We start from the raw sequence: 14,106 nt of genomic DNA, 5'->3' as shown, positions 1-14,106 counted from the left end.
ACATTCCCAGAGAGTGCGGTTGTGACTAGAATGACAGCATCAGTGTTTGCCTTTGGATTTAAAATCTATCTGAAAACATAAAAGCATCTGACATGATCTGTTTTTCAGAACGACTACTATATACACGTCCTTTATACATCAAAAGGTCAAACCTGCATGAGCGAGAAAATGCTAGAGGGTCTCAGTGCACAGCAGTGAATAGATTTCTGTATGGTGGTAGAAACCAGGCTTGTTGTAACATTTGAGAGTGGGCTCGGCTTGTTGCGCCATTGTTTGTCACATTCCAGCTTTGTTGTTGAAGCTGAACAATACAGTACTGACTTTGTGCTGTATGTATAGCGAGCGTGCGTGCCTCCAGACATGTAGCCATTTTCATAGTTTTAGTTCATAGTCCGAGTTACGTTTACATATCTGCCACATTGCCACATCCCCTTTGTCAAATATACCCAGACCAAAAACCTGCTGCAACTCCAGTGGTGCCTTTAGTTTTTTTTTTTTTTTTTTTTTAAATCAATGCTTAAATCTGGAAAGAACAGTAGATGCCAAAAACTAAATGTAATAAAAAAAATAAATAAATGCAATGCTCCCAACAATGAAAAAGAATAAAATGCAGTGTCCAGGTATGACACACACACAGTCACTGATTCCTGCTAAACAAAAGCAGTTCAAAGAGAGTGAAACAGTACTGCCACAGGCAGGGGAGAGGCCTGTTGGACACCGGGCGGTGAGGTGAGCACTGGGTTTACGAGCTGGTGCTTCATTAACTAAGTTTTTACAGCTCCTGGAAGTTTCAGGTGCTTTTTCTAAGAATGCGTAAGAGGGAGACTCACTCTATTCCTGCGTAATGAAACATTTGTGGGACATGTATCTTCGGTCTTACCAGTTTGTCCAGTTTTTTCTCATCTTCCAAACAAGACAGGGAGGAAGGCGTCTTCAGTCAAGCTTTTGGATTTCTACCTTTGACACTGGAAGCACAAAGAGGGTTGTTGGAGATCACCACTAAAGGCTTGGACACACTTGCCTCCCAGTTTAGTTTGATCACAGTTTTTGCTGGTGATTCTGTCCAACATATACCAGGTGAGAGCTTGCAGAGGTTTTTATCAGGGACTCCTTGGACACGTTTTTAGGGAAGGATGAGTTTTTTGTATGTCGTCCTCCCAGTGTTGGGAGGATACACTTTCACCTCGCTGTACCTGCTGAAGAACCCACACATTCTCCACAGGAGGAAACGCACAGCTTTTTACTCCACACACATCTCACACAGAGGAGGTAAGGAGGAAGCTGGCAAGTAGGAGTAGGAGGGATCCATAATCAAGCTGCGTGATTCAAAACCTGATCATGACTTGTGTAGAACAGCTGGGTGTTCGTCAATATAGAGGGTGTTACGAAAGGCTTATTGACTGACTGGGAACTAAGTAAAGAGTTAGATGAAAGAATGTTTACTATTTAAGCATTTTTGCACATATGTTCCACATTTTAAAGGCTTATTTCTTTCACCAGTTGCACACTGTTGCCCTGTGGGTTAAAGAATCAAGGCAAAAGCTTTCTTATATAATGTTTCTGATGGTTGCATGAAATCACAGATTTAGAGATGAAGCTGAAAAATAGTTCTCCACAATATTCTTCACTTAACTTTAAACAGTCTAATTTTATTTTGCAGATTTTTTCATGAAATTTAGTTTTTTTAACCTGCAGGAAAAAAAAAGTGAAGATGTAAAAAGTCAATAAATACAAGGAACATGTTAAAAAGATAATACAAATATCAGATTCATAACAACTTAATGTGTTGGAGTGAAGAGCAGGATTATTTCAGTGTTGTTCTACTTCCATATATATCTGCAACTGTTTGGGAATTTTTTATATTATGAGAACAATTTGAATACTGAGCAAAGAAAAATGAAATGGTTTCTGTATTTGTGAGGTTCCCTGACTGAATCACTGGGGCTCCTCTGCCGCCACCATCAACCCTGACGCCTCTGTTTGTTTTCAGGATGTGGGGAGAGGATCGAAAGCACCATGGAGGCGTTCACACAGTGAGTATCAAACTCCAGAGGTGAGCTGCTGCTCTTGTTACAAGAAAACAGGCATTTCAGAGAATCCGAGCACAGTCCAGTTTCCTGTGATTTGACCTTTTCTTTCTGATGAGGTTGACATTAAGTGAGTTTCCATCCTAGTAAACTGTCTTACATGTGATAAACGAATGATCAATTTAGGGATTTTCTGTGTTCATACACAGAAGGGATTTTTAAGCATCTTCTGGGAATCTGAACTATGTCTTCTTGTTAACTGTCTCATCAAACAAGTCACATTAGAAACTTCCATCATGTAAATCCAAGTTTTAAAGAGATCGGTGTCACCAGGTGTCAGGGCTATCTGGACATCATTTAATGATGTACTCTACAAAGAGGTCTGTGCTTCATTTGTCTCCTGCAGCATCGTGTGCAATCCTTTGTTGTACAGCATTTTAAGAGCTTGGTAAATGTTGTTTCTCATTTAAAAGTGTGGTTCTGCAGAAGTTCTCTCAGTTTATGGGTAATATTCTCTCTTTTTTTTAATGCTTTTTCTCTGTCTACTTCCGTCTCCAGTGCGGTGGAGCAGGGCACTGAGATGCTGGAGCTGGACTGTCACTTGACACATGACGGATATTTGGTGGTGTCACATGATGAGAATCTGCTGAGGCAGACCGGACACGACGTCACCATCTCCTCACTCAATCTACAGGTGGGAGGACAGATCTCACAGGGCTGTTGTTCAGGACAAAGGTCACTCAGCTTTGGCCCGCCACGAGCCAAACAGTGTTTCTAGATGTTTCCTTTCTGGGTTACTGTTTTAGCCCACTATATTGGCATGGAGGGCGATTGTTACTCAAAACATGATTAGTTTCTCATCTTGTGCTCAAACACAGTTGTTACATTTACATGTTACACACCCCCGTACATGCCAGTGTAGACAGCTGCTTCAGTTTGATTGCAACATGCAAAATAGCTGCATGCAAACCCAAATATCCACTTTAAACTCACCTGTGATGCCTTGGAGGTACAAATTGTGCAGCAGGATTTTTAAGTTAGCTGGTACCTGCACTAGATAAAAACTGGAGCTGTGTCTTTTACCTCAGTGTGTGCAGAGGAGAGACATGTTTAAATGTTTTATATTCACAGTAATTTGCATAAGTTTTTCCTCAGAGACACAGCTGGTTTCTGAGAAAGTGTTCGCTCAAGGTTTGTGTTACCTTCAAATGAATGTTTGAGTTGCAGCAATGCAGCTGCAGCAGACGATCGTACCAAGAATTTCCCAAGATGGGCGTTAAAACTTTTCATGGTAACCACAATCAGTATCACAATAATCTAACAGTTTTATGTCTCTATATGTCCGTTTTTGAACTCTTTTAGGATTTGCCTTTGTATAAGGAGAGAATGGAGGTGACATTTTATGCAGGTGAGTTCCTCCTCTCATTCTCTAAATTCTCAGCCATTAAAAAAAAGCTGTTTTGTGAAGAAGTCTGTCCGCTCCCATGCTCCAGGTCGCTACAGCAGCGGTGCAGACAGGAAGTTTGCTCTGCTGGAGGATGTGTTCAGGAAGTTCCCTGAAATGCCTGTCAGCATTGAGATCAAGGAGAACAACCACCAGCTGATAGAAAAGGTACAGTACACTAAAGAAAAAAAGAATCTAAACAACCGCAGCACAATCTCAGCACTTACCCAAAGGACGTGAAAGAATCTCCCTTGTCTGTGCTGTCTTCACACATGGATCACTCTGCAGAAACCTCCACTTTCATATAAACTATGATACAACATTTGATTTTAAAGTACATTTTGTAAATCAAGAAAATCACGATAATATTTAGCATTGTGGAAATTAAATAGATAAAAAGCAATAAAACTAATCTATTCACAAGTACCCTATAAAATGAGTAACATCAGCTGAGATTTAACAAAGAAGGAAAGTTTTTTTCCTAACAGAGCAACATGGGCAAGACTAGTGTATCACAGAGGTGTTTAGTAAATGCTGTGGTTCTGAGTTTTGTGGTGCTTAGCAACTATCCGGTGAAATGTCAAGATAACTCCCGATGATCGGCTTTAAATTGCAGCCACCATTTGTCCGTTTTTTTTTCCTGTCTGATAAGCAGTGCGTCCGCAATTTGTCTCATCATATCTCATGTCTCATCATATCTCATATTTAATCTGTGACCCCTTTGTTTCCACCTGTAGGTGTCTGACCTGGTGAGACGTTACAACAGGGAGGAGATCACTGTCTGGGCCTCTGTGAACTCCGGGATAATGCAAGAATGCTGCAAAATGGTACAGAAACCACTTGGGGGAGACAAAGTTACTTGTACAGTGTTATACTACGATTTTGCAAACGAAGTCTCTCTTAGTGCACCATGAGCTCTGTCTTTACTCGTTTTCATCTCTGTTTCAGCATCACTCCTCACATAAAGCACATAAAACCTGTCTCTGTGTCAGTGTTGGCACCCAGCCCGTCTCTCTCTCTCTCTGTGTCTGTGCTTCATCATAGAATGGCTCCATGCCTTACAGTTTCACTATGTACCGAGGTGCGCTGCTTCTGCTTCTCTTCTACAGCGGCCTGCTGCCCTTTGTGCCTCTGGGAGAGAGTTTACTGCAATTCTACCTGCCACGCATCTTCAACAGGTGTGGTCTGGTGTATCATTGCATGTTGAGTCCATGTGTGTGTCATTACACAATAGGCTATTTATTGTTAATGTGCTATTTATTAAATTGGCATTTTTATTCATAAAAAGGAGGGAGACCATTAACCTTCATGCTTGGACTTAGCCACAGTTGTTATATCTATGCCCAGTGTTTTACAACACATCACCTTATGAGACATTTCTCTGGCTTTATGCCATTCTGTATATCCATCTGGTTTAATCCACTCAGATTTTTCCTTTCTATTCTGGTGTAAGATAAATGTGTTACAGTAAAGATGTGTGTGTTGTTTCCCTCTCTCTCTCTTTCTCTCTGTGCTGCTGAAGGACGTACATTCCTGAGAACCCCATCTTGAGGAACAGGCTGGTCATCTCGTTGTTAGAAAAGTGAGTGAAGGTTTTCTGACAGCTGACTTGTTTTGGTTTTTGAAATCTAAAGTGAGAGACGTTGCCAAACATTTCCACAAAAAAGAAAAAAGAAAACTAAAAGTATGATTGACTTAACTTTACTAAGAACATTACCTCCATGAAGGGATGTTTGTAATCAGAATAATGTTTCAGTGAGGAACTATAGCATCTTGGTGAAAAAATAAGGTGGTGTATTGCTTTTTTACAGACTGAATGTTTCACAGATTTTGTACATACTGTCATTCCAGAGTAACTATGAGGAAGAGTCTTTTTAGACACCTTGCAGCCCGTGGAATTCAGGTATGAAACCACCATTATTAATGTGTAAAGTACATACCTAAACGCAGAAAATTAGACTTTAAAACCAAAATGTCTCCATTTTTAATTGTTAGGCTTCATTTAACCAAAGAACTGTAGCAGTTTAATGTAGAAATCAAATCAGTATTTCAGCTAAGATAAACAGTTAAGCTCACACAGCCACAGTGGAGTATCTCTGATGCATCACCTCTGTCCTGATGTGAGTAATGCTCGCTGGGATGAGATCACCCCCATCGTTAGGCCATGAGTGGTCACTGAATAGTTTGAGCGTGAAAACAACTGAAGTCATATGCCGCAGCTTTGTCAGCTGATGAGGGCCTCACCGCATTTGAGCACTTGTGAGTAATTCTGAAGTAGTGAGTACGAAAAGCTCTTTCCACCATCAACCACATAAAATCAGAGGCTCCACTCCACACTTCAAGAGAAACTGGGAAAAACAAGGTAACTCAAAAAAACTGGGCTACAGTGACGCGTTTCCCATGATTCAGCAGTGTGTGACATATTGCAAGAACATCATCTATAATACACTGTGCATTGATGACATACAACATTGCACTATATCCATATCATGACATCGTGCTATATTAATCATTTGTCTACACTGCAGTCTAAACAACTGCTCCCTGATGCTCCAGGGTTTGACTTGTTCATGTCTCTGTTTTGGCAGCTACATCATGAGAAAACTCCTCCTGTCCCGGTTTAGTTTTCTTGACTGTGGCTCAAAATTGCAGCAAAGATGACAGGCAAACAGGACACTATGTGATTTTAACTTTAATCCTCATTCAACTGTTCTCTGTTTTGTTGAGATCAGCTTTATTTAGGACCAAAGTACTTGTCATAAAATCAATCCATGTTTCCTGAAAATATCATTTTTCTTTTCTTCTGATCTTATTAAAACACAAAATTAAGAAAAAGTGTAGAGGCATTAACCTGTCTGTTTGCCACACACTCGGCTTGCTCAGTTGATGGTGACAAAATAAGGAAATGAAAAATGTATATATGCATTTCATGTGTTATGTGGTCAAACCTTATTATGAACAAACTGTTACAAAACTCTGAACTGAAATCCAAATGATAAGTATGTTTTTGAGTTGTTAAAGAAGGCTGATGGTCTCCAGGATCCCAAACAGACCATTACTATTGATTAATATATCTGTACTTGCAGGTGCATTTGTTTGTGTGCAATGAAGATGAGGACATAAAGGCTGCATTTGACGTAGGAGCCACAGGGGTGATGTCTGACTATCCAACGGTTCTGTCAAACTACCTCAGAAGACACAGAAATCAGGATTGACAGTGAGCAGCCCCCCCACCCATGTAACTCAGAAATAGCAGCTTTTATGATAAATGAGGATTTAAAAAAAAGAAAAGACTATAAAAGAGGGTTAGGGTTAGGGTTAGAAACATAGAAGTTTGAGACCCATTTCCTAGCCCATGACAAGATTAGTCAAAGAGCTGTTGATTGAGCCATTAAACACCACACAGTGGGAACAAAACTGAACTCTTTAATCTCAAACGTTAATCACTGTTGATAGAATTACTTATAAACAGTGTGATCTGCAATCAGTTCATTTCCAACTGTGGCCTCCACCCACAGTTTTTCAGACACAGCCCAGTGTTTAAAGAAACAGCCACTGATTTTCTTTGCACCAAGTCCATCAGTGCTGAGAGTGAATGTTTAACCAGCTGGGCCATGTCACCTGACATCCCATTTCTCGTGATAAGAGAGGAAACGTGACTTTTGTTTTGACTGTGTCTGATGTTATTTTCTGACATTATTTGATTGGTTTGAGTAAGTGCTGGACTTCATTAAAATGCATTTTCTGGGACAATTTGATTGGAGTTAAGCTGTTATATTCTCTTTTTGTGGTAAAGAATAATTTATTCTTTAATAAAGTAAAAAACAATTATCGGCACTCAAAATATATCCATGCATATCCATCCATGAGTACAGTGTTGTTAATGTAGTGTTTAGGCTTTGCATCTGTGGTTAATACAGTCTTACATATACTGTATACGCACAAATAAGCCAAGGGTTTCCATGTGCAGTAAACCACACCTGTGTCCTTGTTTTCCCAGGCCACGGTCAAAGTCCGTAGATACCAGTCTATTAGTGAAACAAAGGCTCTATTTTTCTGACCCTGTTTGGCTGTGCCTTGCAGTGTGACGACTGAGTTAATAGAAGAAAGTCGATCTGTGCAGACTAAGGTCACTTTGATGGTTCTTAAAACATCTTGCCAAAGGATTGAAGTTGAAAATTAGCCAGCTGGCTAACACTGGCTTATGTGCAGAAAAGTTGATTAATACGTGTTGTCTGTATATATCAAAATATAAAAATAAACTAAAATGCCTTTAATACATTAGATGCAAAGAGCAAAGGTTTGAATAAGTGACCCAGCAGAGAATATAAAGCTCTAGAGATCATACATCCAGGGACATATACTGTAGATATCACTGAGGACACAGGGGTTGATGGGGGAAGTATACTGAAGTATATTAAAGTATTATTCACCAGATAATCAATAATTGATTAACTGAGAAAACAGATTAATCGATCATGAAAATAATCATTAGTTGTAGCCCTACTTATCAAATAATGTTTAGAAAAAACTGTAGGGAGATACCATTTACACACAATATAACTGAACAGTTAAATGAATCAACAAAATGTGAACTCTTGTTTGTTTGTTTGAATAATAGTTGTTTGGAGCTTAGTAAAAGTGTTAATGGTTCTGTAGACCTTTGTGTTTCCTAATATTCAGGCTACAGGCCTGATCACAACGCACACACACACAGGAGAGAGAAGCAAACCCACAACCTCAAGTCAGACATGCAAATAAATCAAGAAACCACAACAACTAGTTCCCCGCCCCATCCTTCCTGTGGAAGGATATTAAACATTTCCCACATATTTGTCACGTACCCGTTAATACACAGTAATTTCACAAGCAGTGGAGTGAACTATTCAGATCCTTTAATTAAAATGAGTGAAAACTGCACAAAGTAGAGAGAAATACCCATCACAATTATCCAAAGGTCTTGTTTGACCAACGGCCCAAAATTCAAACATATTCAGTACAATCGTGTGACAAACAAAAACATCAAATCATCATCTCTTTCTCTATATATCCACATTCTGATTCTGATAATATAGTGAAGTAGAAGGAAAGGTAACATGAAAAGACAATGCTCGAGTGAAGTACAGGTACCTCAATGTGTACTTAAGTACAGTAGTTGAGTAAATGTGCTTATTTATACGCCACCATGTCTGCAAGTCGTCGTTTGCAGCAAGTCTAGAAGACACTCTCATCCCAAATCAAAAAGATAACCTACTAACAGCCTTCATGGAACTGCACCAACTCTCACTCCGATAGCCATAAAGGGCTCATGTGAGATCGAATCTGATTGGTTGACCCACATTCTAAACGTCACTCCGAGGCTCTGATTGGCCGACGGGGATTTGTTTTGCAGCCTTTAGACTTCCTCCTCTGCGTGTTTTCATAAACAAACCACATTTTTCCTCCCGCCGGGGGCCGCAGCACTCTCACCTTGTCAGCCTGCCAGCGTTGTCGGATTCCTGCTCCTGTTTTAACGACGAGATCGCAGGGGAGCCCTGAGAGCTGGTTCTGGTTCAGGTTCAAAAAGGAGACGCGGGCAAACGCTGTAACAACCAGAGGCTGTCGGCGTTGTCTTCATTGTCCGAGCGGTCAGCGCGTGGTCGACTGTTGGACCGAGCCCACCTGCCGCCACGTATCTGCTGTAATCGCATGGTTTTCATCCGTCAGTCGCATTGGCCCGCTGCATAGACTGTGAAGAGCCTCGGTAGTATCAGGTGAGTCGAAACGACACCGAGGAATATCCTGCAATGCGCCTCTGAGCTGCTGTTAGCTGCTGTTTGTTTTGACTGCGCGGAGCTAGCAGGCTAGCTAACACACACACGCTAGGTCAGAGCTAATTTCTCCCGCAGCTGACAGATGCATCCGGCCGTTTGGGGGCTTGTGTGTCATTATTTAACCACTGACAGACAGTCACCAGTGCTGGACAGAGCAGAAATGTGGCAGCAGACGTTTGCCAGGGCTTGAATTTGGGTTAACTGATTGCATCTAATGAAGCGACAATCGTTTGTGCAAACTGTTATGAACCAGGAAACAAGCTGTCCGGTAAACTGTGCTCTAACCCATCTGCATTAGATCAGCTTTAGCCTCAACTAGTTGGCTTAATTTATATCAATACATGCTTTGTTACAAACGTTACTTTGATTCTAAGTCTCTTCACAGTGACATTAACAAAGATGCATGATTGCAACACGTTCAGGCTGTTTACTAGGACTGCAATCTGTCCGGTTTTATGGAAGCCCATTTCTGTCAAGAGAAGGGGAAGAGGAAACATTTGATTACGGAAATTACTAATATATAGAAATACTCATAGAAAGGTGTGAAACCTAGATGTCTTTAGAGCTGTCACTAACAATTATTTTCATTATAGATTCATTTGGTGATTTCTTTTTTAATGTTGTTTGCCTTTCCAAGATCAAGGTGACATCTTCACTTCTTGCTTTGTCTTTTGTCTGACTGGTGGTCTAGAAACCAAAGCTGTACACTTTTCTAGATGTGACCAAAAAGAGTATCAAATCCTCATATTTGAGAAGCATCAAATCCAACAAATATTTGAGATTTTTGCTTAAAAAAATGACCAAAGCAATTATTGATTATCAGAGTAGTTGCCAATTAATTTTCTTGACCAATTGTTGCAGCTCTGCAGATCCTAGATGGAAAGTCTAAATTATGACCTACTGCGTCAGAGTTTTGTCTTAGGATTTCCTTTCTCTTGATATTCACTTTATAATTATATGACAGATCACAAAGCCAGAAACGGATTTATGAAGCGGGCTAAAACACTAAATTAACTGTTAAAATTAAGACTTAAGTTTTCTGGACATTGTCTGGCCAGTTAACCCTCTGACTGTTCCAGCATTGCTTTGGTCAGGTCAGGCAGTGTCATAGTGTCATATTACTATTATCAGATGTGTTCAAAATTGGTGGAAAACCTGTTTGACTCATGTCCTGGAATTCCTCACTGATAAGGGTAATGCTGATCAAAATACACCAAAAAAAGGAAACCTGCCCAGCACCTGGTTGATCTGTATGTAGGGCTGACTACTTGGTCTTAGGAGTCACACCCTCTATGTTTGCATTACTATACCATGTACAACAGCAAACCACCATCCTGTTCCTTCCTCCTCAGACATGGTGAAGCTGACAAAGGCCAAGACATTCCAGGCTTACCTGGACTCCTGCCACCGCCGTTACAGCTGTGTGCACTGCCGCGCCCATCTGGCCAACCATGACGATCTTATCTCTAAGGTCAGTATGCTGCCACCCTTTGTTGTTAACGATCTTTCCAGTTGGCTCACACACTGCCTCATGGCTCTGACATAAAACATAACACAGAGATCTCAAACTTACAAGACAATTTGGAAATATTTAGCAAATCTGGAGGAATTAATATCAATATAATTAATATCATATCATGTTTGTTATCCATATGTCAAATTGGCACATGTAACATTTTTTTCTCTAATTTAATTTTTCCGCTATGTCTCCCAGTCTTTCCAGGGCAGTCAGGGCCGAGCTTACCTCTTCAACTCTGTGTGAGTATTTCATTTTTAAATACTACTACACGTTGGCACATTGACAGTTCAGCTATTATGATTTTTAGGTCCATAATCACAATGTAAACAGATAAAAGTGAGTTTAGTCAGTATTACACTTGACATATATTCATTGCAGTTTTAAAAAACCACTTCCTCCTTCCTTTGTACTTACCCCGCATTATTACAGTTTTTTGTGGGCCCTAGAAGCAAAAAGAAGTTGTTGAATCTTTGATTTTCTTTTGTTTCCCCAGTGCATTATCTCAGAAATTGTCCATATCTCCCTGACAACAAATTTGCAGGATCAGACATGTTTGCATGCCAACAGTTTGATTTGCTGCAGAGTTGACCTTGTAGTTGGGTTAGTGACGCTCCTCCTGGGTTAGTAGGTCAGTAATACTCAGGCTCTAACCATAAGATGCGATGGCATCAAAACTCTCAGGTCAACATTAATCCAGTATCATTAGCACCTATTCAGTTTAAACTTGATCTGTTCAAGCAAAGCCTTGAATGGTTTTCTGCCTCCTCCCCACAACTGTTGAGCTTCAGTCTTTTTTTCCTCAAAGCAAATTTATGTAGTGCTGTTGTTTGACAACACTACGTTTGGCTACAGGGTGAACGTTGGCTGCGGCCCTGCGGAGGAGAGACTGCTGCTCACAGGACTTCATGCAGTGGCCGACATCTACTGTGAAAACTGTCACACCACACTGGGCTGGAAATATGTAAGCATGTACACCAGCACACAAAATGCTGACGTGTTCACCATTAAACTAGATTTATGCTTAATGAAAGGGGTCAGCGTGGTCTCCACTGTAGATAAACCTTTGTAGCTCAACATTTCTCCCATTGCTGTGGAGGCTCAAAAGCTACACCATAACATCATGACTTTTTTACGCCTTCCCTTCTGCAGGAACAAGCCTTTGAACTGAGTCAGAAGTACAAGGAGGGGAAGTACATCATTGAGCTGTCCCACATGATAAAGGACAACGGCTGGGACTGAGAGGGAAGTCTTCATCTTTCACCATGACTTTTTTTAAAAAGTTGCATCCCCTCGACTTTAAAAGGGTTCCAGTGTAGCTTCCTCATCCCGCAATTCGATCCATCACTGTGCCACACTTTCACTTTGTATGGCTTTGACAAGAATAGCATGTGATGCCTTATCTTTTTCTGTTCTTCATGTTTTTCCAGCAACCACAACAACACATATGTTGATATTGCTATCCTAATTGCTAGTTGTGCTGGGACATGGACCGAATGAGTGCAAGGTTTGTGTGTGAAAGACCGGCAGATGTAGTCACACAGGCGCGTGTGCGTGTGGGATTTTTAAGCGTGTTCGAGTGATGAAACCTTTATCAGCGACCACTAAACAGTCTCCCTCTGTGGGGGCGAAGTCAGTGCAAGTCAAATAATGTGACCTTTTTACACATCAGACGGGTATTTCCTTTGAGTTTAGAATATCTGGCCCAAACTGTGTAAAGTAGTAGTATCATTTGCGAGTAATGCAAGGGCCACTGCTCTAATGCTTAGAACAGTGGGAGGGCTTGTTTTGTTTTTTGTTATTTTTTTTAATTGTTGAAATTCATGTTTTGTTTTGTTTTTTTAATAGTAAGATCAGTAACACTTGTTCATATTGTGCCAAAGGCAATCAGGGTGTTCAATTAGTAATGTTAAAGCCCACAAAAGTCTCCTAAAGGAAATCCTACATCTGGAATATGAGTATGATTTGTTTTAGTGTGTGTGTGTGTGTGTGTGAGTGTGAGTGTGTGTGTCTACGCAGTGTGTGCTGGGATGCCTTAAGCTGGATGGTGTTGAAAAGCATTAGTCTTGGGTTCACTTGTTGTGTTTCCACTGCACAGTTGGGATATCGTCACACTTTTACTTAATGCTGATGAGATCTATCCTTTGTGTTTGTGAATAGCCTAACACTGAGCTGCCCTTACTGATACATTTACTCAACCATTAGAGCAAAGTGTGATTAGGATTATGTAGCATATTTATGGTGATTTTTAATGTCGGCTTCTTTCATTAAAGTGTATTATTTTAACCTGATCTTTCATTAAAATACAGTATCTGTAACATGTGCAGTTCAATTTTCTTTTGTTTGTGACATGTTGTTGTAGATGCAGCCTTCCCCCTATTTCCCACAACACACTGCTTTTCATATTTACTCAACTCAATTATTCAATAAGTAGAATAGATGCTTGAGAGTAGAAGTTTCCCTCCAAACTACAGAAACCATGTAAAAGTCTGACCTCCAGTATTAGAGAAGTAACAAGCCTCTACATCAGTTGACTTTCAGCATCATTTCAACTTCCCTTTTTACTGATTTGCAGATAGCAATGGCGTAATGGTGCAAGAAGAAACTGTGCTAAAGTTCAGTTTCAGTTTTAACAAAATCTGGTTAAAAAACAAACCAAAAAAGAGAGACAACTTACGCATGTTTGCAGAGCTCTCATTCATGGAGGAAGAAATTCAACACAGTGCTCTGACTGATCAGCAGGTCAGCCAGCATATGGTGTGAGCACTGTAAAGTATAAAATGTATATGTGTATATACTTTATTTTATTATTTGTAGATACCCTGCTGGTACATTAGGTTACTGCAAACAAGACAAACAGTGGACAATTGGACAGTTTTACTCCAAAAGATGTTCTCTTGGAAAATAAATTGTAATAAAATGTTATTTACACAATATATACAGCCATTTAAGACCAAATCCATTTTGTTTACATTAGTTATATAGTAATATTTTATATGCACAGTAGCATTGAAATGGGGATGATTCAGATTTCACAAATGATGGCCTTTTAGGGTTTAGTACATATCAGACAGGGCAATAGAGTAGAATGTTCATCTATTATGGACAAATGGTGGCAAATCCTCTGTTGCGCTTTAGGATTACTCATAATTCTTTGCTATTACTTCTCAGTGCAGGTACAAATTTACAACAGCAGGGGGCATGCCTTTTCAACTATGTCAAGTTGATAATATTGTTAAATTATTCTGACAGGTAAACTATTTCCATTGTGAAATGTAGCTGACTATCCTACATATTGTTTTGAAT

General features: G+C 40.0%; 2 protein-coding genes across 2 annotated transcripts; both read left to right on the top strand.

Annotated features, from left to right (window-relative positions):
• Positions 1 to 879: 879 nt before the first annotated feature.
• On the top strand, positions 880 to 7,256 carry gdpd3a (glycerophosphodiester phosphodiesterase domain containing 3a). Its single transcript, XM_041061968.1, has 10 exons — positions 880 to 1,269; positions 1,991 to 2,033; positions 2,586 to 2,721; positions 3,390 to 3,435; positions 3,521 to 3,639; positions 4,209 to 4,298; positions 4,516 to 4,649; positions 4,994 to 5,053; positions 5,323 to 5,374; positions 6,558 to 7,256. Exons 1-10 carry the CDS (start codon positions 1,134 to 1,136, stop codon positions 6,684 to 6,686), a joined length of 945 nt encoding a protein of 314 aa, XP_040917902.1. The 5' UTR covers positions 880 to 1,133; the 3' UTR covers positions 6,687 to 7,256.
• Positions 7,257 to 8,887: 1,631 nt separating this feature from the next.
• Positions 8,888 to 13,118, top strand: ypel3 (yippee-like 3). Its single transcript, XM_041062469.1, has 5 exons — positions 8,888 to 9,224; positions 10,637 to 10,755; positions 10,999 to 11,042; positions 11,656 to 11,764; positions 11,953 to 13,118. The coding sequence occupies exons 2-5, from the start codon at positions 10,639 to 10,641 to the stop codon at positions 12,040 to 12,042; spliced, it is 360 nt and encodes a 119-aa protein (XP_040918403.1). The 5' UTR covers positions 8,888 to 9,224; positions 10,637 to 10,638; the 3' UTR covers positions 12,043 to 13,118.
• The last annotated feature ends 988 nt before the right edge of the window (positions 13,119 to 14,106 follow it).

The sequence above is a fragment of the Toxotes jaculatrix genome, chromosome 18 (genome assembly GCF_017976425.1).
Source record: "Toxotes jaculatrix isolate fToxJac2 chromosome 18, fToxJac2.pri, whole genome shotgun sequence".
NCBI classification, from domain to species: domain Eukaryota; kingdom Metazoa; phylum Chordata; class Actinopteri; family Toxotidae; genus Toxotes; species Toxotes jaculatrix.
The sequence above is the reverse complement of the archived record's forward strand: the minus strand, read 5'-3'. Positions and strand labels throughout refer to the sequence as shown.

Coding starts and splice junctions, on each gene's coding strand:
- gdpd3a (XM_041061968.1), top strand. CDS start 1,134: ATGAGTTTTTTGTATGTCGTCCTCCCAGTGTTGGGAGGATACACTTTC. Junction 1,270..1,990: donor ACACATCTCACACAGAGGAG/GTAAGGAGGAAG, acceptor GTTTGTTTTCAG/GATGTGGGGAGAGGATCGAA. Junction 5,054..5,322: donor GTCATCTCGTTGTTAGAAAA/GTGAGTGAAGGT, acceptor CTGTCATTCCAG/AGTAACTATGAGGAAGAGTC.
- ypel3 (XM_041062469.1), top strand. CDS start 10,639: ATGGTGAAGCTGACAAAGGCCAAGACATTCCAGGCTTACCTGGACTCC. Junction 10,756..10,998: donor ATGACGATCTTATCTCTAAG/GTCAGTATGCTG, acceptor TATGTCTCCCAG/TCTTTCCAGGGCAGTCAGGG. Junction 11,043..11,655: donor GCTTACCTCTTCAACTCTGT/GTGAGTATTTCA, acceptor GTTTGGCTACAG/GGTGAACGTTGGCTGCGGCC.